General features: G+C 41.4%; 1 protein-coding gene across 1 annotated transcript in view; it reads right to left on the reverse strand.

The window, feature by feature from the left end:
• FBXW10B (F-box and WD repeat domain containing 10B) overlaps positions 1–26047 on the reverse strand; it is a gene marked incomplete at its 5' end in the record, with an annotated part of 29667 nt that extends 3620 nt beyond the window's left edge. The window contains 13 exons of the mRNA XM_081319648.1: positions 524–679; positions 7279–7550; positions 10939–11097; positions 13683–13825; positions 14961–15109; positions 16987–17108; positions 17321–17524; positions 18537–18682; positions 19243–19356; positions 21223–21350; positions 22251–22454; positions 23456–23563; positions 25516–26047. Coding sequence (XP_081175774.1) covers positions 524–679; positions 7279–7550; positions 10939–11097; positions 13683–13825; positions 14961–15109; positions 16987–17108; positions 17321–17524; positions 18537–18682; positions 19243–19356; positions 21223–21350; positions 22251–22454; positions 23456–23563; positions 25516–26047 — 2437 coding nt within the window. The remainder of the gene's footprint in view (positions 1–523; positions 680–7278; positions 7551–10938; positions 11098–13682; positions 13826–14960; positions 15110–16986; positions 17109–17320; positions 17525–18536; positions 18683–19242; positions 19357–21222; positions 21351–22250; positions 22455–23455; positions 23564–25515) is intronic.
• Positions 26048–27457: the final 1410 nt, after the last annotated feature.

The raw sequence follows: 27457 nt of genomic DNA on the forward strand, positions 1-27457 counted from the left end.
TAGCCAACATTTTTTTTTTCATTTTAAGGGGAAGAATTCAAAAAGGAAACAATCTGGTTATAGGAAGATATGGGGTGAAAAGGTTATCCTAAAGGGGTTTGATAAACGCCTCCAATTTTCACTTGCAAGACAGGACACGATGCTTAATACCCCTGCTTCTTTAAGAGTATTTTCCATCATTAGCTGAATAATTAATCACTTTGGCTTTGCACACTCAGAAATCCTAGCTTATGGAATAAAAATATACAGAGCAGAATAGTCGTCTTTTCTAGTTGCCTTTGATTTGGGAAAATCAAATAAGTCTGTGCAGACTTCAGGCTAATTTTCCCATTTTTTAGAATATCCCACCTTGGTAAGAAATTGGGATATCATGACAGTTTACCCATTTTTTAAAAACTTTCTTTAGTTCTGCCTATAAATTAAAAATGCCGCAGCTTATTCTTTTACAGTACTAATTGGTAGCCTAAAGGTAGATATTAGTAACTGTTATTACTTTTAAAAATAATACTCAAAAATTCTTTACCAGAAGTAACTTTGATTATTGTTGAGGACCCCTCTTCCTTTAAGGTTTGATGAGCAAGTACAGAGAGTCTGTGCTTTTGGTATGGATTCAGGATCATGGCTGTCTTACCCTCCCTCTTCCGGGGTAAAGGAGTCTTCACTATTTCATAAAGGAGGGCTAGAAGAGAATCACATGGTTAGCAGTCCAAAAATGTGATACAACAGAATGCTGTGGAATAATTCTAATTAAATATGGCCTCATTAGGTTAGAGGGTTAATTCCACAGGGTGATTTTGTAGAGCAATGAGACTATATATCTAAGTTACATTTGTGTGCATAAAGATCCTCAATATGGCAAATTTTTAAAAAAATATTAAATAATTTGGGAGAAAAGCATACCAGATCTTTTCAGTCTTGAAAGAAATGTGAAAAGATAATTCATGGTGTTCGCAGATGAAACTTTTATCATACAGTTATCCTGTTTCACTGCAGAATTTTATAGAAGACAAAACATAGGTTTCATATCTTTAGCTTGGAATCTATTTTATCTTACCTTGTTTATGGAGTTTTTCCCTCCATTAAAATATATATTACAATATAGTAAAATAAAATATCTATACAATAGTTTGATTGATAGCCCTAAGAAACTGTCTGGAGGCATTTCTAGTCCCTCTTATAATTCCACTGTAATCTCTTAAAACTTACTGAAATATTTCCATGAGAATTAAACAGGTATAATACTTAGTATAAGTAATGAGGCGTTATAGAGTACATTAAGTACAGATCCAGGGTGGCATAGTGATTAGAATGCAGTACTGCAGGCTAATTCTGCTGACTGCTGGCTGCCGGTAGTTTGGCAGTTTGAGTCTTACCAGCTCAAAGTTGACTCAGCCTTCCATCCTTCCAAAGATGTGTTCTGAACCAGCCCTCGTCTCGCAACCCCTAATTAAGAGAAGAGTCTGGAAAGCGTCCAAGGCTAAAAGGCTTCTGCCAAGATTTAATTACGCAGTTAACAAAAACACAAGAGCTTGTCTTCTCAAGCGGAAAAGTTGCTTTCAGCAACCAGCCCCTCCCCAAACACTTCTTTTATAGAGAGCTCAGGGCGTGGTCTCCCTGTGCCTCCTCCCGAGGAGTCCCATAGTCTTTCTTTGTTTGTCCCTGCTCGTCTGCCTCCTGCGTCGGGCGTCCTTGAACAGGGCCAGCTGTGGGTCATCATCCTCCGCACTCTCGGGCTCACACAGCTGAGAAGAGGTCCCCGGCTGAGGACTCTGCAAAGCCTCCAAATCATCATCAGCCGGTTCGTTTCCCTCCTCCCCCACATCTGAGTCCTCCGATACATCGGACCCGGCTGTCGGACCCACAGGCTGGCCCTGAGTCACAACACTATCCCGCACCGCAGGGCCCTTCCCTCGGGTCTGCCGATCCGGATGCGGTCGGGATGGGAACTGTTCGTGAAAAGCAGTCACCAACGCAGGGGCATGAACGGCAGTCGCGTCTTCCCATGTGAAGTCCTCCGGCCCGTACCCTTTCCACTCGATCAGGTACTGGAAGCGACCTTTCAGCCAGCGGGAATCCCTGATGCTGGCGACCTCGTACTCGGGGGTGCTGCCTCCATCACGAGTTCCTGATGGGGGAGGTTCCGCTTGGCGAAGTGGACAGGCCGGTTGTTCGGGGACCAACAAGGACCGATGGAAGACGGGGTGCACGCGCAGGGAACGTGGCAGAGTTAAACGATAGGCGACCGGGTTGATGACGGCCTCGACTGGGAACGGTCCAAGGTAACGGTGGTCCAGCTTCCTCGCCGGCCGAGTGGATGGTAGGTTCCTGGTGGACAGCCAGACCCGATCCCCCACCGATAGTGGAGGCGTATCCCTTCTCGACCGATCGGCGAACCTCTTGTAGTCGGCCTTGGCCTTCTCCAGCTGCCGTCGCACCAACCGATGGATCGCCTGTAACTCCGCCATGAATTCGTTCGCTGCCGGCTCCGGTGAGTCCACGGGAGAAAGAGGGAAGAACCTGGGGTGATAACCCACGTTGGCCAAGAACGGTGTCATCTGCGTGGAGGTGTGTTGCGAGTTATTAAAGGCAAACTCGGCTATGGCCAAATAGTCCACCCAGTTGTCCTGCTGCAGGTTAACATAGCAGCGCAGATACTGCTCTAAGATGCCGATGACCTTCTCGGTACCCCCGTCGGTCTGAGGATGATGCGCGGACGAGAGGCAAACCTTAATGTCCAACGCCCGCATCAACTCCTGCCAGAAGCGGGCTGTAAACTGGGCCCCCCTATCGGAGACGACCCTATCGGGGAGGCCGTGCAGCCGAAACACCTGTTGGATGAACATGCGACTAGTGGCGCGAGCTGACGGTAAGCCGCGACAGGGGATGAAGTGCGCCATCTTGGTCAACATGTCCACCACCACAAACACTGTCGTGAAGCCGGAGGATGGGGGTAGATCCGTCAGAAAGTCCATGGACACAGCCCCCCAGGGTCTCTTGGGCGTTGGCAAAGGCTGCAGTAAACCAGGCGGGGCCCCTGTCGCTGACTTGGCCTGCCTGCATGGGACGCAGGAGGTGACATAAGACTGGACATCGTGTCGGACTCGGGGCCACCAGAAAGTACGGGAGACCAGGTTCAGAGTCTTGAACAGGCCAAAATGCCCCGCAGCCGGGTTATCATGACATTGGCTGAGGACGAGTCCCCTGAGTGGCCCTCCTGGAACGTAGAGCCGGTCACGATAATACAGGAGTCCATCCGTGACCGACCAAGGCGAATCTGGCCCCACCTCTTCCTTCCGCTGAGCCACCCACGCCTCCTGCTGCTGCGCCTCCCGGATCCGAGCCCGTATATCCACCGGCTCCCGTACCGCAGCAAAAGACTCGACGGGGATCACTGTCCTGGGCGGAAGCTTGTCTTCCACTCGGGTGTACTCGGGCTTCCTGGACAGAGCATCCGCTCTCTGGTTGTGCCCGCTTGGTATGTACCGCACCCGGAAGTCAAACCTCGCAAAGAAGAGGGACCACCGGATCTGGCGTTGGTTCAAATTCCGAGCGGTCTGCAGGCTTTCCAGATTCTTGTGGTCCGTCCGGACCTCGATTTGATGCCGCGCCCCCTCCAGATGATGCCTCCAAGCCTCGAACGCCGCCTTGATGGCCAGCAGCTCCTTCTCCCAGATGGTATAGTTGCGCTCCGAGGGATTCAATTTCCGAGAGTGATACGCGCAAGGGAAAAGGGTACCGTTGGGCGTCGCTGCCTGGAGTAACACGGCCCCAATGGCAATGTCGGAGGCGTCCGCCTCCACGACAAACGGCCGTTGCGGGTCAGGATGCTTCAAGATGGGCTCCTTCATGAAGGCGTCCTTCAAAGCTTGGAACGCCTGTTGTTCGGGGGCGTTCCACTGGAACCGAGTCTTCTTCTGCAGGAGCCGGGTGAGGGGGGCTGTCAAGGCAGCAAAGCCAGGGATGAATGTCCGATAGTAGTTGGCAAATCCAAGAAGTCGCTGAACATCCTTCACGCGACGCGGGGGTTGCCAACTCTGCAACGACTCAACTTTACTTGGATCCATGGCGATGCCCTCGGGAGAAATGCGGTGGCCCAAGAAATCAATGGTCACCTGGTAGAACTGGCACTTCTCCAACTTGGCAAACAGCCGATGTTTCCGGAGGCGCTGCAGGACCTGACGGAGATGCTGATGATGCGCTTCACGCGACGGGGAGTAAATCAGGATGTCGTCCAGGTAAATCACAACAAACTGGTCCAACAGATCCCGAAAGATGTCATTCATAAAATGCTGAAACACAGCGGGGGCGTTGGTCAGGCCAAACGGCATCACCGTGTACTCGAAATGTCCATAGCGAGTACCAAACGCTGTCTTCCACTCATCACCCGGCCGAACCCTGACGAGGTTGTAAGCTCCACGCAGGTCCAGTTTCGTGAAGATCTTAGCCTCCCGGAGTCGGTCCAAGAGCTCGGGGATGAGGGGCAGCGGGTAGCGGTTACGCACCGTGATAGCGTTGAGTTTCCGGTAGTCACAGCAAAGCCGTAACTCGCCCGACTTCTTTTTGACGAAGAGCACGGGCGCAGACACTGGCGAGGACGAGGGCCGGATGAATCCACGAGCCAAGTTCTTTGTCAGGAAGTCCCGCAATGCGGCCAACTCGGGCTCCGACATGGAGTACAAACGCCCCACTGGGAGAGGCGCATCAGGGACTAGGTCAATGGAGCAGTCGTAGGGCCTGTGCGGGGGTAATTGGTCTGCCTCTGACTCGCTGAACACGTCAGCAAAGTCGGACAGTACGGGAGGCAAGGAAACCCCTGAGGAACCCTCCACCTGGCCGGCACAGATATGGCGGGTGTGGTCCACGCACTGCAAACTTGGGAAGGTGACCAAGTTCTGAGACCAATAGATCTGTGGATCATGCGCCCGGAGCCACGCCAGTCCCAAGACCACGGGGAAGTGCAGATCCGAAGTGATGTAAAACTGAATGGCCTCCACATGGGTACTGATGGCCATACACACGGGTTGCGTGGCGGCCGTGATAGGCCCGGACAGGAGCACTCGACCATCGATGGTCTCCACAAGCATGGGCGGATCCACCGGACACTGGGGAACAGCCCATTTGGCCACAAAGGCCGAATCCATAAAGTTAGTGGTAGCCCCAGAGTCAATTAAGGCATGGACCGGAATCCCCTCTGGCTTGCCAGGAAGGATCAGTCGTGCCTCCAAAATCAAATGCCGTGGAGGTTCACAGGCACCGTCGGAACGGCGTCGCTCGGCGTGATCGTTGTGGGTCGCCCGATCTTTCACACCGTCTAGATCGGGCTCGGGCCGTTTCCCGATAGCAAAGCAGGGGACTTTCTCGGAGCAGGCTTGGTCACTGACGCCCGCTGACGCTTCTTTGGGCAAGAAGCAGCCAAATGTCCAGGGTCCCCACAGTAAAAACACAACCCCTCCGATCGTCGTCTGTCCATTTCCGTCACCGATAGACGGGACCTGGCGGCACCCAGCTCCATTGGCTCCTCCCTCTGGACTGGGGGCTCACGCACAACAGGGGCGGCAGGGGTCTGTGGGGTGGCACGGCGACTCTTACGCTGCTGCAGCCGGGCATCGATCCGCAGACAAAGATGGATCAGCCCATTCAGATCTGAGGGAATGTCCACGCGGGCCAGCTCATCCAACATCTCCTCTGACAAGCCATCCTGAAAGGCATCCACGAGCGCAGCCTCATTCCAGGCGGAATCCTGGCTAAGCAGCCGGAAATCGCTGATATAGGCCTGTAGGGGGCGCTGACCCTGCCTCAAAGCTTTCAGACGTCGGGTGGCGGTCTGCGCCTTAATCGGGTCCTCGTACATGAGGCGCATATGGTCACAAAACCCCCCAAAGTTATCCAACAAAGGGCTAGGCTGTGCCAACAGAGGCGTGCCCCAACGAGCTGCATCTCCCGACAGAAGGCTCAACACGAATCCCACCTTATCTCGGTCAGTGGGGAAATCAGCTGCTCTCACGCTGATATAAAGCTGGCATTGTCCCAGGAAGGCAGGAAACAGTTCTGGTTTACCAGCAAATTTATCCGGCATAGCTAACTGACATTTCCTCCTGGGTGGGGGGGCAGCATGTACCTGAGCCTGCAGTTGTGCCACCTGAGTGGCCAGCAAGGTGAGTTGCTGGTTGAGCTGGGCATTCTCGGCAAGAAGCTGCTCCATCGTAGTATTAAGGGGTGGGTGGCTGAAAGCAAACTGTTCTGAACCAGCCCTCGTCTCGCAACCCCTAATTAAGAGAAGAGTCTGGAAAGCGTCCAAGGCTAAAAGGCTTCTGCCAAGATTTAATTACGCAGTTAACAAAAACACAAGAGCTTGTCTTCTCAAGCGGAAAAGTTGCTTTCAGCAACCAGCCCCTCCCCAAACACTTCTTTTATAGAGAGCTCAGGGCGTGGTCTCCCTGTGCCTCCTCCCGAGGAGTCCCATAGTCTTTCTTTGTTTGTCCCTGCTCGTCTGCCTCCTGCGTCGGGCGTCCTTGAACAGGGCCAGCTGTGGGTCATCATCCTCCGCACTCTCGGGCTCACACAGCTGAGAAGAGGTCCCCGGCTGAGGACTCTGCAAAGCCTCCAAATCATCATCAGCCGGTTCGTTTCCCTCCTCCCCCACATCTGAGTCCTCCGATACATCGGACCCGGCTGTCGGACCCACAGGCTGGCCCTGAGTCACAACAAGATGGTAAATGAGGACCCAGATTGTTGGGGGCAATAGGCTGACTCTGTAAAGCGCTTAGAAAGAGCTGTAAAGCACTGTGAAGCCGTATAAAACTTAGAACAACTCTGTTTACTTTTGCAGACCTAGCAATTGTCCCAAAATATGCACAACTGCATCACCTTATTATTAAGCTGACTTTGTAATAATGCCGCTTGGGGTGTGTGTGAAAGCACTAACAAGCAGGCATATACAGAGAATGAAGGCTACTGCTAAGCTTGTAAGCCGCCCTGAGTCTTCGGAGAAGGGCGGGGTATAAATGTAATAAAAATAAATAAAAATAAAATAAATATGTAATGAACCGAGTGTATTTTTCACTTTAACGTAAGATGGAAGAAGAGTCAGAGCAATCGTATCACCCTTTCATTTCCTTCTAAGTGCAGTTTATCTTTTTGATCTGAAGAAAAAACTACCTGTTGACCAAGCCCTTCATCACCCTCTACTCATCCTGACAAAATTGTTGGCAGAAGGGATTCTTCTTGCCAATCTGATATAGAGTAGATACATGCATATGCATGCAAACACGTACATACCTGGAACACCTTTGGATAATCTTGTGCCATGCTGGGAAATGTAATAGGAAAGCACTGTGTCATCAACTTCTGTGTATAGCTTCCAATTTTTCTTTCTGGCTCGTTTCTCCCGCACAGATTTTGAAAATGGAGAAGGCTTTATTTGGGTTGGTATGTCATGAAATTTGTCCGTGAGTGTTTGATTAGGTATTCTATCAGAAGGCTGATTATGATCCCATTCTACTTCTTCAAACTGGAACAAGACTACACTTCCTTCTGCATTGATCAGTAATCTAGGGAAGAAATTGGGTGAGTGGGAAAACATGATGAAATCTGTCCACCGAGTCAAGAAAATGATTTTCAATGAAGTGTCTTCAGGTCGCTAACACAACTGCTCTTCCTTGCAATTAGGGCCTCCAAAATCTAGTATTTAAAATTAGAAGGTCAACAATAATAACAATCATTGGAAGGGGAGGTTGGTCACTGCAAAATTAAGGGAAGGTCTTTTTTTTTTCTTCCTTGTCACAATCTAAATGAAAAATATTCCTCAAAAGCTGTTTTGTCAAGGACATTCCCAATACTTTTCTTGAAGTACTAATAGCTTTGGATGATTTTACAAGGAAAACAGTTGGAAGAAAGGGCTAAGCTTTCCATCTGCTGCAATTTCTATAGGAATTAAATAGGGATTAATTTATAGCTCACTTTTTCATAAATTGTTTTATAAGGCAGCTATAAAAATGAGTATATAAAACCAGACTGCCATGTGAGTCACTTTAATACAATAGCAGTAACAAATAAAACATATCACCTTGGTAGATTTCAGACTTGTCTCAAAAAAAAAAGATTATGATCAGTTAATACTCTAATTAGGGAAATCTTTTTTTAAATTAATTTTTATTGAAGACATTTTTACAGATTAAAAACAATACAATTTTTTTAAAAGAGTAAGAAATAAAAGAGAAAAGAAGAAAACAAAAAAGAAAAAGGAGATATAAAGAAATAGTTAATTTTCTTTATAGCGACTGTAAATGTATTGATATTTATTTTTTGGTTCAGTATTAATATTTAAATTCTTTGTATCATTGTCTATATTTTAATCCAGTTTTTTCTTTTTTACAAATCCTTTGACCAATGTAAAATGTCCATTCACCTTTACCATATTTCCAATATGTTATATGTTTATATGTTCTAAAAAGTTTTTCTGATGTCATGTACCAAGATATCATTTTACATTCTCTTTTAAATTGTAATAAAAAGTGAATTTCAGTCCTTTCAACCATATTGTTTCCTATTGATCCATCTGTATATTATAATAGAAGTACTTAGCCCATTTTATCATACACTTTAATTTGTTCTTCTGTTTCAAATTTCAGTAAACACTTATATATTTTAGCAATTCAATGTATAATGTTCATCATTTTCACATAATTCAGTTTCAAATTCTGTCTTAAATTGTTCAGTTCCTAATGTCCTTTTGTCTACTTTAAATTTTTCTCTTTAAAGTTGAAAACTATTGGAAATTAAATCCCTCTGTGGTCAGTTGCTCTTTTGACTACATTTTATATTCTCCATGTTCTTGTTTTAATAACTCTCAGTATGTTATCCATTTCTTTTTGCTATTCCTCCGATCATTCCGCCGGGGCCTGAAGACCTGGCTCTTTGAGCTCTCGGGCCCAGGCTGAGGAGAATTTTTTAATTGGGGTTTTAATCGTGTACAGGGTCAATTTAATATTTTTTAATATGGTTTTAACTTTTGTATGTTGGATTTTTTTTAATTCCCTGTAAACCGCCCTGAGTCCTCAGGGAAAGGGCGGTATACAAATGCAACTAAATAAATAAATAAATAAATAAATTCACAAAAGGCATTTTCAGGCACAGCCTGGGTTTGTATCCAGCGGTGGGATTCAGCCAGTTCGCACCACTTTGGCAGAACCGGTAGCTAATTTTTTGTTGCCCAGGCGCAGAATGGACTTCTGGAAGTGGCATCCACACAGAGAACTGGTTGTTCACATATTTGAATCCCACCACTGTTTGTATCTATTCCATATCCTCAAAAAGTGTAATGATTTTTAAAATATACATTAACCTTACCTTTATCATATTATCAAAAATCATGCTATCCATATCTCAGGTTATGCTCTTTTAGTTTTAAAATTCTCTTATTTCTCAGTAACATTCATTATTTTATTCAAACCAAACAGCAGGGTGCAGAGAGCAATTTTAGATTAGGCAGTCCCAGTTCTCCTCACTCCCTTCACATCCTGAATGTCTTCTTTTATTTCTTCCCATATGAATCTAGCTATATCTTTTTGCCATTGCTTAAATGGAACAGCAGTTGACAAAAATGATATTGTTTGATACAAGAACATCATTCTAGGCAATACATTCATTTTTATCACAATGACAATCTTGTGATTTTCCCTATCTTAACATACCCTTCTTGAATTCCTTCTTGAAACCTTAGTATAATTAGTTTGAAATAACATATAATTCATTTTATTTTTTTTCTCAATCTGAAAATCTCTATCTCTTGTTATCATTGTTTTTGCTCTTTCATCCTTTTTGTTAGCATCATCATTTTCTCATTATTAACTTTAAAATCCTACTATCACAACAAAATTGTTTAATTTTTTCATTAATATTGCTATTCTTTCCAAAGGGTCTTCCAAAATTATCACCAAATGCCATAATTTATATGCTTTATCTGCTCTCCAGCAATTATCTCATCCTGTCTTATGTCTCTAATCAATACTCCAAGAGTTAAAACAAAGACCAATGGTGACAAAGGATATCCTTGTGTTGTTCTAATCTTGGAATTCCAAAACCTGAAAGAACCTATAAACTTCTCCCCACCAAATATACAATACTTCAGCTTTTTGTGGGATGGAAAATCACCTCCCAAAGATCTGAAACCAGGAAAATTTGAAGACCTGTAGTTAAACTGGTCCTAAATATCTTTCCCCATAGCTACATTTTTCATAATGTGCACATGAGATCTAAATATGTATTTGTGATCTGTAAAGGTAAGAGAGAGGCTTCAAATGAAATTGGATGGCCTATTCATATTAATAATTAGTATAATATTACTGCACTGTCGTGGCAGCTATCTAAAGTATGCACCTTGTCAATTCTGTTAGAGGAAGAGTTGTATTTTTAATTTAGTTTGGAATACATTATGATTCCCCCCCTTTCCCTCAAAGAAAAAACAGTCAAGAGAAAACAATAGAGAAAAACAATACAATGAATGCAGGATTCAAGAATTCAGAAATCTACAATTGTTTTCTTTGGAAATAACAGCTATTAAACGGGAACAATGTTTAGCTACTTTTGAAATTCTGTAAAAAGTATTGTGGAAGCAGAAAAACCCAAATTGTCCTTCAATTTTACATGACAAGATTGAACTCTGGAAGCAATAAATGAGATTCCTCAAAGGCTCCAGGTTAAGTTACATTGATTTGTTTTCTTTAGTTAGTTTGTTTGAAAGTGTACATGGAGGGTCAATGCATCATTAATAGTCAGAGTTGAAAAATATGTGCCTCAGAAGTAACACTCACCAAGTTTAATTAGAATTACCTCAAGACTATGTTGCTCAGGGCAGGTTGTATTCATACAATTTCCATATATCTCTTCTTTCATTGCCATTATTATTACTGGATTAGGAAATAAGAACTTATAACATACCTGTTTTCTAAAATACAGAAGCCCACCACTGGGTCACCTCTGCTGTTTGCTCTCATAACCCTCAGACAGATTCCAGAAAAGAAGTTAAAAATGCGTATCTTCCCATCAGCACAGCCACTGATGACTCTGAGATAAACAAATGCCAGAGACAGAACCTCCCTATAAACAAGATCAGCAATTAAAAACAAATGCTTATCTTTTTAGTAAAGTTGATATATTGTATTATTTTAAAGCAAATGTCAATGCAGTAAAGTTTATTTAACATATTTAAAATTATCAACAATTATTTAAAAAGCCTAAAGTATTGAAAGAAAAAAAGGAAAGAAAATCCTTCAGTATTAATGCCATCTAGAACATCAGTATAAGGATAGGATTAACTTTTCATCCAAAGTTGAGTATAAAATTTTTTACTTAGATGTGCAACAGAGACAGAAGAAACTCTATGATAAAATGGACGCAAAATTTCAGATTATATTCTGAAATGGCTTCCTAATTTGCTGAAGGAAAAAGAGATATACAACGCAATCAGACTTGCAAGACTGATGTCAGCCTCACTAGATAGACCATAAAATTAATGCCACAGAATGGCTAAAGCTACTTTGAGATTGGCCACAATAACAGAATCTTCCAAGTCTGATTGTGCTAATTCCCTAATTCACTGAGATAAGGGTCTATGTGAGCTACTTCCAAATGTTATTAGATGTTCTGGACTTAAAAAAAATGTTTTAGTATCTTTTGCCTAGGCAACAAAACCTGCATATCTCTGTTAGCATCATCTACCTTACTCTGTACACATGTGAACAGCTAACACATACATATCCGTTTAGATGCTATCTATAATTCTGGCTTGCTCAGAGTCTGTCTGGAGTCCAATTCTGATTTTTCAGGTTCATCCTTGCTTCTTTTATGAATAATCCTCCAGTAGCTGTCCAAACTCAGTATTTTGAAATTAAAAAAATATTCATAGTTGCTTGTCCTCACAAATCATTCTAAGAAGAAAAATGATTGGACTACTGTACTAAGAAAGCAATTGCTAAAGAAAAATTTGGAATGTCTAAAGAGAAACCTATATGCGGGCCAAGAAGCAACAGTGAGAACTGGACACGGAACCACTGATTGGTTCAAAATTGGGAAAGGAGTCCGGCAAGGCTGTATACTGTCGCCTTGCCTATTTAACTTATATGCAGAGCACATCATGAGAAAGGCAGGGCTAGATGAATCAAAAGTTGGAATTAAGATTGCCGGAAGAAACATCAACAACCTAAGATATGCAGATGATACCACTCTAATGGCAGATAGTGAAGAGGAACTAAAGAGCCTCTTGTTGCGAGTGAAGAAGGAGAGTGCAAAACTTGGGTTGAAACTAAACATTAAGAAAACCAAGATCATGGCATCTGGCCCTCTCAATTCCTGGCAAATAGATGGGGAAGAAATGGAGGTAGTGACAGATTTTATTTTCCTGGGCTCCAAGATCAATGCAGATGGGGACTGTAGCCAAGAAATTAAAAGACGCTTGCTCCTTGGGAGGAAAGCCATGGCAAATCTAGACAGCACACTAAAAAGCAGAGACATCACCCTGTCAACAAAAGTGTGTATAGTCAAGGCTATGGTCTTCCCAGTTGCAATGTATGGCAGTGAAAGTTGAACCATAAGAAAGGCTGAGCGCCAAAGAATTGAAGCCTTTGAACTATGGTGCTGGAGAAGACTCCTGCGAATCCCTTGGACTGCAAGGCGATCAAACCGGTCAGTCCTAGAGGAGATCAACCCTGACTGCTCTTTAGAAGGCCAGATCCTGAAGCTAAAACTCAAATACTTTGGCCACCTAATGAGAAGGAAGGACTCACTGGAGAAGAGCCTAATGCTGGGAAAGATTGAGGGCACTAGAAGAAGGGGACAACAGAGAATGAGGTGGCTGGAAGGAGTCACTGAAGCAGTAGGCGTGAGCTTAAATGGACTCCAGAAGATGGTAGAGGACAGGAAGGCCTGGAGGAACGTTGTCCATAGGGTCGCAATGGGTCGGACACGACTTCACAACTAACAACAACAAAAAGTGAAAAAATAAATACCAAAACAAACTGAATCTCTTAAATGAAAGCATTCAATGTATATTATGTGGGTTAAATAGGGTGATGCCTGAATTACAAATTTAAATGCTAACAACAAAAAGAGCAATAAATCAGAGTAGCAAAGAAGTGGGATGCAGAGAAGAAATTATTAGACCATTTTGCTGAAGCAAAGTGATGATAAAAGAATTATCTCCTTCCTGTTTAGAGACCAATTAATTATCAATGTTATATGAACTGTTCAAGTGTGAAAGTGAAAGGCAGGAAGATTCTAGTCAATGGTCTCTTAGGTACAATATATTTATATTGTAATACAGATTTACTGGCGGTGACCTCCATTTAATACTCCTGGATTACAGGCCTCTTCTTCCATCAGAACCATATTCAGAGTCCGGATTGGCCTAATCCTTGAATCACATGGCTTCTGAATTATATAAATGAGGCAACTTCTGAGCCTGTTCCTGTTTTTTTCATCTGACTGCATCTCTCATTCAGCCAGAATGAAAATAATTTCCTTCTTGACAGAAGACTATCTTGCTCAGTGATTTCAAGATTTATCTGCCTCTTTTATGGTTTCAAAATATTTCCCCCAGTGGTTTCAAAGAACAAAATGGTTCTTTAATCGAGTGATTGGTAAGGCTTAAAATACAAAATGTATTTTATATTAAAAAAAATACTTACTTGGGGTGTTTGAAAGCCATTAGACATCGCTTGTGTTTTCCCAGCATGCTCCAGGCCAAAATATATCCATCATTGCTTCCTGTTACAAGATGCCACTCATCAAATGACAAACATTTTACAGGACCTCGGTGACCTTCTAAAACCTGTAAAAGGAGGAGGAGGAAGGGGGGAAGGATGAGGCTTCTCTTTGTGCGCTTTTAATATACTTTCAGGCATTCTTTGATTGTAGCTGTTTACTTTTCCAATAAATAATACTGTAAAGCTAAAAGCATGAAAGGCTTCCATAGATTTCTTTTGGTAACCTCCCCACTCCCAAATATCACTAAGGCTAGCCTCATTATTGGATTATAAAATAACCAAAGTAGTATTGAGGTTTTTTCCTGCACAGAAGTATACTGTATAAGAAGCATTTCTAAGGCTTTGAATGATTACTAATTATTGTGTGTAAAATGTTTTATCAGATATTCCTTGTATAAAATAAAAAGATGTTAGATGTAAGGTCCACTAACAAACCCTTAAACTGGAATAAGAGAGTATCAATCAGTGTATAACTGGTATAAATACCAGTGTACACTTGTATAAATACTAATGTTGTATAACAATGACCATAGGTATCTCTTTCCCATCATAATAGTATTTCAGTTACAGAGTTAATAAAAAATATCCCCAGCAGATGTCTCACGAAGTGAGTTATACATGCTTATTTCCACAGCAGTGGATGTTCCACATAAAATGTATTAGGTTTAAGAAGAACAAGCATTACTAAAGAACAATGAGCCCTATGGGTAGGCATATTAACTACTGACTTTGCGAAAGAAAAAATAGAGAAAGTAAATTAATACTTTTGATTTCTCTTTGAGAAAACTTTTGTTTTCTCTTTGAAAACTTTTTTTACCTAAGAAGAATTCCTAGATTATCAAAAACTCTACGAATAGGATCCCAAGATTATTTCCAAATTACTGATTTATAGCATGTTATAGATCTATCCAGCCAGCTTTGTGATAAATAACAGTAATGAAAACAGACTTTATACCACTTTAAAGGGGACTGAACATGATTTAAATTACTAGTGGAGAATTGACTCAGGGCTGAGACCAATCTCTTCTTGGCAGTTCTAATTTATGGCATGATGCCTAAGGGGAATTTGCACTGAAATATATTTCAAGATCTGTTTCTTCTGGTACTCCTGTCAGCTTGTGGGTACAATTGCACTGCTGGTTGATTACCTGAATTTAAATGTGAAAGAAATTGGGCCAGACTCTTTTGGAAGACTCATACCTTGATTAGTACATATGACTCAGCATGCCAAATTTTCACGAGGCCCTTTTCACAGGAACTCACAATATGAATCTCATTCATTTTAGCAGCCCAAATATAACCTTTGTGTGTAAAAGTTTTAACACATCGCCCGGTTTTCATGTCCCATACTGTAAGAAACACAAGAAGATGTAGTAATTTCTTAGCATGTTGCTCATCCTGTTTACTCAGAAGTCAGTTTCAATGCATTTAATGCAGCTCAGTCCAAGATAGAAAAACATCAATGAGACTTGTCTGGGAGGTATACTGTACATCAGAAAAGGCTGAACAACACATTTAGCAGAGTGGTATGATTTATCTATAGTCAGTTAAATTTTATTTTGTCTTTTTGAAAAATGCACTGCTACATTCCTTATACTCGGTGAGTGGTTCAGAATATGATGTCCAAATATGTAAACCAATATATGCCTCATTTTTCAATCCAGAATGACTCCATTATTTTCAGCAACAAGCTCAAAGAGTTGAATCCTAACAAGATTGGAATCTAGCTGGACACAAGAGAAACCTGTTTACACAAGAACATATAAATAATATTAACAGAAAATAACAAATACTTTGCCATAGGAAGTAGAATGGATGATATGGCCAAAAATAGCCATTCCAAGATGCAGCTGTATGAAGGGCTGGGTGTGGAAAGGAGCAGGAAAATAGCAAGATGTTATTCAAACTATTGTGGCACTTTCCTAATTCTTAACATAAGAAATAAGCATGGAAAGTCATAGACTGAGACTGATTCACCCTTTGTCCTAAGTCAGTGGTTCTCTTCCTATGGTCCGCGGACCCCTGGGTGGGCCATGACGTCATCACAGGGGGTCCGTGAATGCTTGAAGGAATGTTATGATTTAAAAGTTGTGTTAATTCTTGGTGGTCCATGGCCACAAAAGGTATTTAAAAGGGGTCTTTGGTGAAGAAAAGGTTGAGAACCATTGTGCTAAGCCATTATAGTTTGCAAATTCTGACTTATGGCTTACCTGTGGTACCTACCTCTGGCTTATCCTAAAGTGGTACCCTTGTGATTCTGGATCTTTTCCTGGGGAACAACAAGGCTTCCTCCCCTAACCGAATTGTTAATTTAAAAAAATAGCTGAGAAACTGAAATATTTGCAAAACCAAATGCTAGTTTCAAGTATAATCTTGATTTCCAACACCCCCTCTGGCCAGCAAACCATTTGCAATCACTTAAAAAGGACAGGCCTTTCAAACACTTTCATACTTGGGGACTTGGAGAAGTGCTAAGGAGTGAAATAATTTCTTTCAGCAGAAGGCATCCATAAAACATTCTCCACCCAGCTCCCTTCCAGGTAGTTTATATTTCTACAGCTTAAGGTATAAGTACCCCTTAACTGCCCACCCACTCCTCAAAAACAGAAGGGAAAGCAAGACTTTGGTCCCACCTATTCTCATGTCTTATTTCTCTTCCACTTTGTTCAGCTTTTTTTTTAAGTAAAGGAAAAAAAGATGGAAAACAGAGGAAGGTAGTTGGATATCTTCCCCGCCTTAAGTTACTTGTAAAAATAATAAAGGCAGGATACAAAAAAAAAAGAGGAGAGAAGAGAACAGAAGAGGAGCTGTAGAGTTTTCTTTTTAAATGTTGGGTAAGACATATTTTTCTGAGTCTGGTTCTCAGCATGCCCAAAGATGTTTTTTCATGGGGCAACTGGACTTTCTTGTTTTTCTTTGAAGACATTTCGCTTTTGACATAGTCCAGTTGCCTCGTGGAAAAGCAGCTTTGGGATAACTATGACCTGAATGACTGAGAATCTTCATAGGTTCTCAGCGTGGTACGTCAAGCCTAATGTAGCCCTTGGATTGAGAACACGCTTCTGTTTTATGTTGGGAAAAAATCATGATTGGCCCACTATCAGGTGAGTCTTATTTTATCATACAGCTTACTAATTTTCTTACTTTACCAACTTTTAACATTTTATCTGCAGTCATTGATTTTTTTCCCCCCACTTATCTAAGAGGGATTAAAACTGATGTTCACATTTTACTGTGCAGTCTTTGGATCCAGACACAAATCTGGTCTTGCACACATCCAAGCAAGTGATATTCCCTTTATGGCCCAGAAAAATCTTCACACAGATCCTTTTTCTGATGTTCCACAGTCTAAAAAAGAGTTCAAGAGAATGATAAACAAACACCATACAAGCAAGAACAGAAAAAAGCTAGAATAAAACTAAAATAAAACAAGCTGGCCCTCATTGTTGCTGCATCACCATTCAACCCCCACCCACCCCCCAAAATGGAAACTTAACTCATGAAAAAGGCAGATTAAACTGCCTTGGGTAAAGAAAGGGCATTAAAACCAAAGCACTCACCTGATACTGAGATCATAGCTGCCGCTCAGGAGGAATCCTCTGTCTTCATTGAGATACAAGGCTTTGATACTGCCAGCATGCCCAAATAAGACAGGAGGGATAGTTTTAATCTTCTCTATATCTAGAAAGTGGATTTTTCGATCTAAAGAACCAAAGGCCAATAGCCTTCCAGAAGTGCTGTGAATCACTCTGTTGGAATCCAGACTGAAGAAGAAAAATTAAATTAGGAACCTGATTTGTTTTAACAGACATAGTCTCTACATTCCCCTTTCCTTGTTTCCGGCGGTGGATTCCAAAATAACCAAAACTTACTGTTCCCAGACAAAGATGCTTCCAAGAACTTGGAAGGATAGTTCGAGTGCAAAAGGTTTCATGTGCTGTGGAGTTATATTTTTGAACAATTCTTATGGGTGAGTTGGTGAGATGTATCCTACTTCAGGTTTCAGCCACATACGCACACCTGGTTTCTTGGGCATTTATCAGTTTTACTTTCAGGCAGCAGAGTTAACAATGTAGCAAGCAATATTAAGCAAAGCAATTTTGTTTTCAAAGAGGAATGTGCAAGTTAGTTCAGGTTTCAAAGGGCATGATGGCTCAATGGTTCGATGCTGAGTTTGTCAGCTAGCAAGCTGACAGGCTGGGTTCGAGACTCGAGCACTAGGCAACAGGGCGAGCTCCCATTACTTGCCCCAACAACTGCAAACCTAGCAGTTCAAAAGTGCAAATGTGAGTAGATAAATAGATACCACTTCAGTGGGAAGGTAACAGCGTTCTGTGTGGCTTGGTGTACAGTCATGTTGGCCACATAACCAGGGAAATGTCTTCAGACAATGTTGGCTCTCTTGGCTAAGAAACAGAGATAAGCAACACTCCCTAGAGTCAGACACAACTGGACAGGGAAAACCTTTTACCCTCACCTTTTCAAGAGCCAGGCCAAGGTTGGCAGCTAGTCCAAGAATTTAAAGTCCAAGAGTAGAATTCCTACATGGGAGTTATAGAGGAGCCATATGTTGTTTCCAGCAGGGAGAACAGAGGCAAAGCAAGTCTCTTATGTAGGCGGCAGGCAGATGTCAATAATTAGAATGTTTACTCCCTTGGCAAGTCACCTAATAGAGTTCCTCTGTTCTGTTCTCCCATTTACTTGTCCAGAACCTGTGCTGTGACAAGATGAATGAGAATTGGATGAGGATAAATATATTCTGACATAGACACATACCTGTTTATTAGAATACGAACATTGTAGGCACTACAGAAAACATTCCTTTCCTCTAATTTGACAGTGTCTATCTCCTGGCCATGGTATGCTTTCTGCATGCATTCAATGATTTCACTTTGACTTGTACTTTGTTGCTGGTCATAATCCTTCAAGCAAAGCAAACAGTGACAGTGATAATGAGAAAGGGAAAGCAAATAGCATACATGGAAGTATGTGACTTCCTACTTAAGCTAGCAGAAGTACCCTAACTGCAAATCTTCTCCTTAGCAACCTAACAAATACACACACACACACACATATTCCCATAATTATACACTGACATTTCTCCTTTTAGAAACAGTACAGTTGAAGACAGCAAAGCTCCACCTTTCTATGTTCAATAGTTTCTATCTGCCACATAGCAGTGAGAAATTATCATCAAAATCCTTTGAGAGTAACATTGCTGTACTCATTCATGATTTCTGGAGAAGTAATTTGCCACTAAAATCTTCCAGGATATCTTTTGGTTTTCTGATCTAATCTGCAGCCCTAGAATTCCTTGGTGGTTTATCATGCAAGTAAAAATTAAATTAATCTATGCTTAACTCCCAAGCCCAGGCACAGTCAACTAGGCTCTCCCACCCATACATATTAACTATGTAAAGTCCTGGAATTCCCCATCAACCAGTCCATGGAATTCCAAGAAGGAAAAACATTTCCAATCTACCTTGAGTTGCTTCTTAGTTTTGGTTAGGATTATATCACCATTTGATGTTATGCGAGGAATAGCAACCTTTACTATTCTGGCAAAGGTGGAAATTGCTCCTTTAGGACACAAGGCCTGCAACAGATAGCAAAATTGCAAATTCATAATACCGCACAGGATACAGTTTCTTAAATAAAGATGTCCCTGAAAAAGTAAGTCCAAAACACTACAAAAATACAGTACACATCTGTTTGTGGAAAGTTAAAATCAGATTTAGAGATGGCTTTGCTCCATCTACAGTATTTAATAGTGCAGGGAGATTTTGGCACTGACATTGTTTTGAAACAATCCATCTAATTCAGAGCAAGAAAACAAGCAGTTGACAAGTAAGATGCAATTGTGGCCTCATTAAGTTTTCCACATCGCATTTACTGTTAAGAGAGATGGGCATATTCAGTTGAAATAATGGCAGATGACTGGCACTAAAACAGAACCTTGTGCCGCACTTGAAGGGAGCATACTGATAGTAAGAGAGCCTTTTGTTCCTTGGCTCTTGCTCTTTGTAACATCATGCCCTGTGATGTAAGATCCATACCCTCACTTTTGACCTTCCGTAAGGGCCTGAACACTTGGCTCTGCCAACTGGCCCAGAGCTCCAATTGGGAGGTGGTTATTGGATTAGGAAAAACCCCACCTCTCTCCATGTATTTTGTGTTTTCCCTCTTCCCCATTTTTAAACAAGGTTTATTACTCTTTTTTATGAGTCATGTTGGTGCAGTGGTTAGAATGCAATATTGCAGGCTAATACTGCCAACTGCCTGCAGTTCGGTTCTGACTGTCTCAAGGTTGATTCAACCTTCTATTCTTCCGAGATCGGTAAAACGAGGACCCAGATAACTGGGAGCAATATGCTAATTCTGTAAACTGCTTAGAGAGGGCTGTAAAGCACTATAAAGTGGCATATAAGTCGAAGTGCTATTGCTATTTTTTCTTTATTATTTTAATGTGTTTGCCAACATTGCAACAATCTTAGCTGAAGCCATTTTTGCTTCGTTTTTGGTTGCCACAGTACTGGGAGGGGTAGTTTTAATGTTATAATTTGTCCCATGGGAACCAAGGTCATCGCTGCCTGACTTTTGGTGGGCTGAGCCGTTAGAAAGCCCACTAAAGTATTCTATTGGGGAATGTAGTTAATTACAAGGTGCTGGGGTGGGAAGTTCAACTTTGTAACATTGTAACCCTTGAGAGGGAACTCCAGACTTGGTTTCACTTCTGATAGTGCTGATACTCTGTAGCCAATAAATAGGTTCTTTAAGGAAATCTCTTGCCTTGGAGTTCTGCTTTTACTGGTCTCATCTATTGGAACCATGACAGTGTTGTAGTTTTAATGTTTGTAAGCCACCCAGAGTCATCTCTGGACAAGATGGGCAGCACATAAATTTAATTAATTTATTAATAAAATTAGAGGAGAGCGAGCTGGTTGTTGCCCGAGCCAGTTGTTTCACTGTGACTACTGGTAAAACCACCCTTGCAGTCACAATTTCCATTGTTAATTGGAGGAAGGAAACACCCATACTAGAGAATAGAATCATTATAAATCCTTTATGACCCTGTACTCCCTTAATTCGGGGCAGAGTCGGGCCGACTGAATTGAGCTGAGTGTTTATAAAGTTCCTACAATGCAAGGTAAATATTTCATTGGGAATGGGTATAATGTTCACATGAATAGCAAGTCATTGAACATTTGTTAAATATAAACCTATTAAGTCAGGCAGATGTGTTCCATGGGAATGTTCTTCCAGAGTTAAGCTGGTCAGCTGTCAAGCTTAAAAGTTGCCTTCTCAGGTGCAGCTAGGAGGAAGAAGAAGAGGACAATAATGCTAAGTGGAAAGGAAGCTCTCTGAACCCTGAAAGCTAAAACGTCCTGCTCTTTAATGAGGAAGGAATTTTCTCCATGCATGTCAATGCTTGGATAAGGGGAAATTAATCTACTACACATACCTGAAAAAATGAAATCTGACTTCGGAGGGCATAATTTGCTATTACGTCACACTTAAGTTGTTTGACCAAAAAGTTCCAATGTGGACTTACAGAGGCACATCGTGCTAAGGTTTTCAGGTCCAACATTCCTGGAAAATTCAAAAGAAAAGCATATTGATTTTGACCAAAACTATTATTTCTTTTTCTTTTTTCCCCCATCAGTTATGGGCCCCGTCAGGTCAGCAGAAAAGCAGGGTAGCAATTGAGATGCCCAGTTTGTTCCCTAGTTGCAATACATTAAAAATGGTTTGATTACAGTATAGGCAGAATCCTCCCAGGTTTCTCAAAGGTTGTTAACAAAGGAATTGGCTTATTAAGCAAGCAGCAAAATGAGTTTTTTTGGAATCTCTGAGACTTTAGAACAATAATAACAAAATCAAAACTGAAATAAACACAAGAGACTTCAGATTCTAAATTGAAGACTGATTCCATCTGCCATCAACAGTTTTAAAACACTAAATGCAACCAATAAAATTAACCATCACTCATAAAAGCCTGAACAGTTTTCACAGTTTCTCAGACTCAGCAGTGATGATTCTTGATTCTAGAGTATTTTAGGGCTTCCATCAAAGAGGTACTTTAAAACCAGCTGAATAGCTGGGCAGATCCTGTAAATATTTCCCAAACCTCCATGTAACCTAGATTATTTTTATCTTGCCAAACATTCTTCCTATCTCTCGTATCTTTAGCCTGTTAATTTCTCCTGTGTTGTCAATATAGCCCTTTTAGATCTCTGGATCTGGGAGAAATACTGGACAGTTCACTCCCTGCTTTTCCCTCTCCTTGCCCCCTTTGATTGCTTTGTTTATCTACTTGCATACTTGTTAACTTCTGAGGAACATGGAGCATTTAGAACTATTTAGCACTGTTGCAGTCAGCTAGGAAGCTGAGTTGATTGAATGGGCTCCTAAAAGCAAAGCATCCCATTGAAGAGCCACAATCTATTGAAGAGAAGCCCTAGAAAGGTTGAGGAGATAAAAGATCCTTACTCAAAATGGATTTTGATAAGTGGACAGGCAGATACCGGATGAAATCTCTGAATTTGTTGGGGGACTGCTGAGGAAAAGCAGGTGCAGTGGTTGGGTGCAAAGTCAGTGTTGCAAAATAATTAGTCTCACTTTCCAGGTCACACAATGCTTTTCTGAAGATACTATCTGACTGTTTGGACCAAATCTTTTGTACACGGATACTACCTGTGGTAAGAGTAAAAAGGAAAAAAACAAAAACAAAACAAGGTACAAGCTATAATGTGCAAGGGCAATAAGACATTAATGAACCCAAATGCAAAACCTGAGTGATTCATAGATGGACTACTGGATCCCACATTGTTAACCAGGTGCAGTAAAGTGACATAGGCCTACCCCTCTTAGAAGAGAGGTTGAGGAGGCAAGTAAGCTAGTGTCCTGTTAGCCTTCTGCCAATAAACCAGCATTTTTTTCAGTCTTGACAACTTTAAGATGCAGGGACTTCTACTCCAGAATTCCCCAGCCAACCTTCTAGCCCTCAGCCAGTCCACACATCTTAAATTGCCAAGTTTGAAAAACATTGCAATAAGCTATCATATTGCACTTGTGTCAGAAGTACTAAGGCACTTCTGAGTTGAAAGGGTTAGCCGGTGAAATCATCATTGCTGGTGCACGCTAATTGGTTTTTTTTTCATGTCTCTGAAGGAGCTGGAGCAAAGGACAGGAGCTCACCCCGTTCCATGGCAGCACTGGGGTCTCAAACACAAGCTTGCTGCTTGTCAAGCTAACGTCCTAGCCACACAAGTCACTCATAAACTATCCAGATCCATAGTATTTATCGCTTCACTTGCTAATGCTTATTATCATTATATGTCAAATCTATGTTAAGGGAACGTAAGAGGTATGTGTGCGGGGAGAAATACGCTACATAATTCATTTCCTCTGCACAGGCTTCACTTGTACACGTGCAGTAATTAGCCATTGTGGGACCAAGTTATATACAAGTCTTCAATCTAATCCAAAATAAAATTTCTATTTCCTTATGGAAAACTCATGCTGACAAATAGAACAAATCCAGATGTGGGCATAGATTGACCATACTGCACTGGGCATTCAATGAAAATAATAGTGTTGTTATCCATATAAATGTGATGACATGAAGAAACCTGCATATTAAAAGTGGCTTACATTACATATTGTATATATTATACATAAAAATCAAACCATACCAATTGCATTGCTTGCTAACTGGTTTTCAGCCATTTGGGAAAGTGCAGCAGATTTCATGGGGGCAAGAGGACGCATGTCAGATTTGCTCCGCTTTACATATTCTTCTTCTGTCAGATTGAAAGATGAAAATAATTGAGCAAGAACTAAATGAAAATGAAAGCAGAACAATTTCACAAATATGATTCCAGGTGAGACAAGAGAAACCAACTTCTTGTTCTTCAGCTCTCCCACTGAGATTGGGGCACTTAGTAAAAGCATAGCGCTTAGACTTATATACCATGCTATATTGCTTTACAGCACTTGAATAGGAAAAAATAATCTGATATCCTTCAGATATTCCAGACCCCAAGTTTCAGTCCCAGACAGCATGTCAGGTGCAAGGAATGAGTGTGACATCGTAAAGAATTGCTTTTTTATTGTTGCTAACTTATTTACAAGAATCTCCTAGACTAGTTGAATTCTCTTGGGAACAGCCAGATAAAGGCTTCTAGTTATGATTGGACATTTGGCAGAAAATAGAAATAAGGTTGAGCTCACCACAGAACAGTCTGGCACAAGTTCCCCTCACAGGAGTTTCAACAAAGTAATTTGTTTAGTTTACTACCCTTGATCTCACAATATTTCTGGGCTCAAAAATTATATACACAAGAATACATATGTTTGGAACAGTGACATGACAGAATGCATATTCTGAGAAAAAAGTTATATTTGGTGTATACCTTAAGGAATGCTGAACATAAAACATATACAAAATAAGGAAATAAAATCGTGAAAATATGTTTTATTTATTCATTTATTTTTTAAAAAATTATATAGCTGTTTGTCTCACAAAACAAGTCACTCTGGGTAACATACAACAAATGTGTTTTATTGTGGGTCCTTGACACTCTCTGAACTTGGCTGTTTTCTTGTAGACATTTCATTACCCGACAGCAACCTCAGAGAGCGCCAAGGACCCCACAGTTCAACCTGAGCTGCAAATATTCTCTTCTAAATGTAAATGTGTAAACAATATTGAACATTATTTTTAAAACTTGTAAGTAGACAACATATGAACAGCCTCCCTCCAGGAAATCCAGGTTAGGAAGGTGACAAAAATGAAGTTCTGGAGAGCTTGTAAGGGTTAGAAGTTATCAATAAGAGATCCTAGTATTAGTATAATTTTGATAAATCATCATAACACAGAATAAAAGGCTGTAACGTTAGGGAAAATGGAAGGAAAAAGAGAGGAGAAATAGCAACAAGGTGGATGGACTCAGTTCCAGGAGTGTATCGTTGGAAAACTTGAAAGAACAGGTTTGGGATAGATCCTGACCACATACATCTATGTGGTCGCTAGGAGTAAAAAAAAAATAACTTGATCGCACTCAATTTTATTTTAATTTTTATGTTGTGTTTTATGCTTTGCAATCTATCATGAGGAGTCTGGTGGGAGTGTGGTGCTGCAAAAATTAAGAACATAAATTATTACAGGTAACTACAATCCATACTATAATTTATTTTTTGAATATCAATTTATGCTGCAATCACATTATATATACAGTAAATACTTACTTACCATGGAAACATTCCTTTTCAGCTCAGTGTATTTTTCCCTGAATAGCAGATATATGATTGTATTATAAGTATTATACATTGCAATGCTGCCTGCTAACTGATGATCATTGGATATTGTCAGTGATGAAAATGGGATAACGCCTTGGGTTAACTTTGTTATTTTATTAGATTTTAATACCATCTTTATTATTTTTATAAGTAGTTCAAGGCAGCAAACATACCGTACCTAATACTCTTTCCTTCTCCTATTTTCCCTACAACAACGACTAGGTGAGGTGAGCCCAGAGAAAGTGGCTGACACAGTCATCCCCTTAGGCTTGCAGCTGCAGCCTAAAGCAGGATTAGAACTCAGTCTCCCAGTTTTTTTTAGCCTGCTGCTTTAACTACTAGACTTGATGGTGGAAGATCAACAGGTAAAACATTGGCCATTTCGCCCCCTTCCCCCCCCCCTCGGTGGATACCCAAAATAGCTCCTGCAGTTCTGGCAGGTAGTGAAATTTACCTTCTCCCGTGTTTTCAGACGTGGCAATCTCGTGTTCAGTTAAGAGGATACGAATCAAAGTAGCAGCCGTCAGCAGCAACTGCGGGTCGCACATTTGCAGCAAAAGAAGTGTGTAGTTTGCTTTGATCCAGAAAGAGGCGCCTAAGAACCATTGCCAAAGATCCGCCATGGATTGCGCCAGTTTCTGTGGATCCATAGCCCGATCCAGAGCAGAAGAAGCTCTGAAGATGGAGCTGACGCAGGAACGGGAATAGGTAAAATCCTTGGTATCGATAGCCTGTAGGAAGTTCCAGGAGTATTTCAGGAGGTCGTGACTTTCGAATCGGTTGATGATCCCCACCACGAACGTCCTCTGAGTTACCTGGCTGGCACGCACAAACCACTCCCGGGTGGAAAAAATCTTCCAGGACAGGATGCAGGATTTGCAGCTATAGCAAACCGGAACCAAGTCTGTTGGCTTCTCGCATCTTAGCTCTGGGGTATATTTTAATTTATATTCTGGCTCAACCTCCGCAACTGACGGGGTCTTCATGACAGCAATCTCTGATTCACAAAGGAAGTCAATAGTTGGAGCAACTAGTAAAATGCAACTAGCCTCTTAATCTCCCTTGCCTAACTCTAACACGATGCCTAGCGGCAACAGGTCAAGACTGTTGATAGAAATCGCGGGTAGTTTCTGTTGTTGGAACGTGTTTTTTTTTAAAACGCCTAGGAGACCCAGTTGCTACCGTAATTCTCGTAAAATGTGCCTGAGTGGAAACTTTTGCAGTAAGCGTACCATGTAAATTCCATTAGACAAAGCGCATCAAGGATTTAATAGAAAGCAGGAAATGGAATTAACGATCAGCTTCAGAATTTAACACCGTCAGATTATCTGTTAAATATTTATTATCTGTTAAATATCAGTTAGATGTTGACAATCTAAAAAGCTGGATGTTAGATAACTGGGATTAATGTTATCTTGGAAATCCTGAAATCCTAGCTGGAGAAGTCTTAGAAAGTCAGTAATATTCATTGATTCATTTTTTATAAATGAATGGAAGGCAGTCATTTTTTTCTCCCTTTGTCAGATTAATTTCATGTCTCCTCCAGGGCAAATCGGAAACAAAACAGAATTGTCTCAAACTTAGTTTGATAGTGCCAATGATTCAAGATACAGCCATTAAAATTATATGAATTAGAAAAGTCAAGGCCATTTAAGAGTATCCTTTGTTAAATTAAGGATGTTTTCCTTTGGAGAATCTGGCTGGCAGCAAGTATTGGCTGAATGAGAGACAGGCTTCCTTCTTGGAACTGACACAGTTTTGATCAGGTACTGAGAAACAGGTCATGCTACATCCCAACAGTTTATAGTACTGAGCTTGCTGTAGTAGTGTCTTTCTTTCCAAGTTCTTAATCCACACTTTTCTTGCTTCCTGCTTTCTTTCCCACAATCAGCCTCTCAATATTTTAACTCAGTTTGTCTTTTGCTTCCCTTTCTTCCTCTTAAATATGCCAGTAATTAACTGGGGATCTGCTCTCTCTCCCACATGTTGACCATCACTTTTGATCTGACATCTCCAGGGGTGTCAAACTGCCGGCCCGTGGGCTGGACGCGTCACAACGAAACCGTGCCCACCCCATTGCTGGCAATGGGGAAAAAGCTCTGATACATCGTGCGACGTTACGTGACGTCGCAAATTTGACATTTATATCATTTTGAAACAGATTGTAAAATATGCTCACACAGGTGTATTCTAACTTAAAAACTCAACTCTAAGCAGCCTATCTAGTATCAGTTTATGAAAAGTTGTGTTTGGTAGGGGAGGGCACAAGTAAAATTCAACCAGAAATCCATCCATCACTAGAATGCCAGTTTTTCATCTCTGACATCATTCAGAAAACAATGGGTCACATTTAAAACTCCTACCAATAAAAGTCAAATATTAATATGTTATGGCTT

This window comes from Vipera berus (assembly GCF_964194415.1).
Source record: "Vipera berus genome assembly, chromosome: 2".
Classification (NCBI taxonomy): Eukaryota; Metazoa; Chordata; class Lepidosauria; order Squamata; family Viperidae; genus Vipera; species Vipera berus.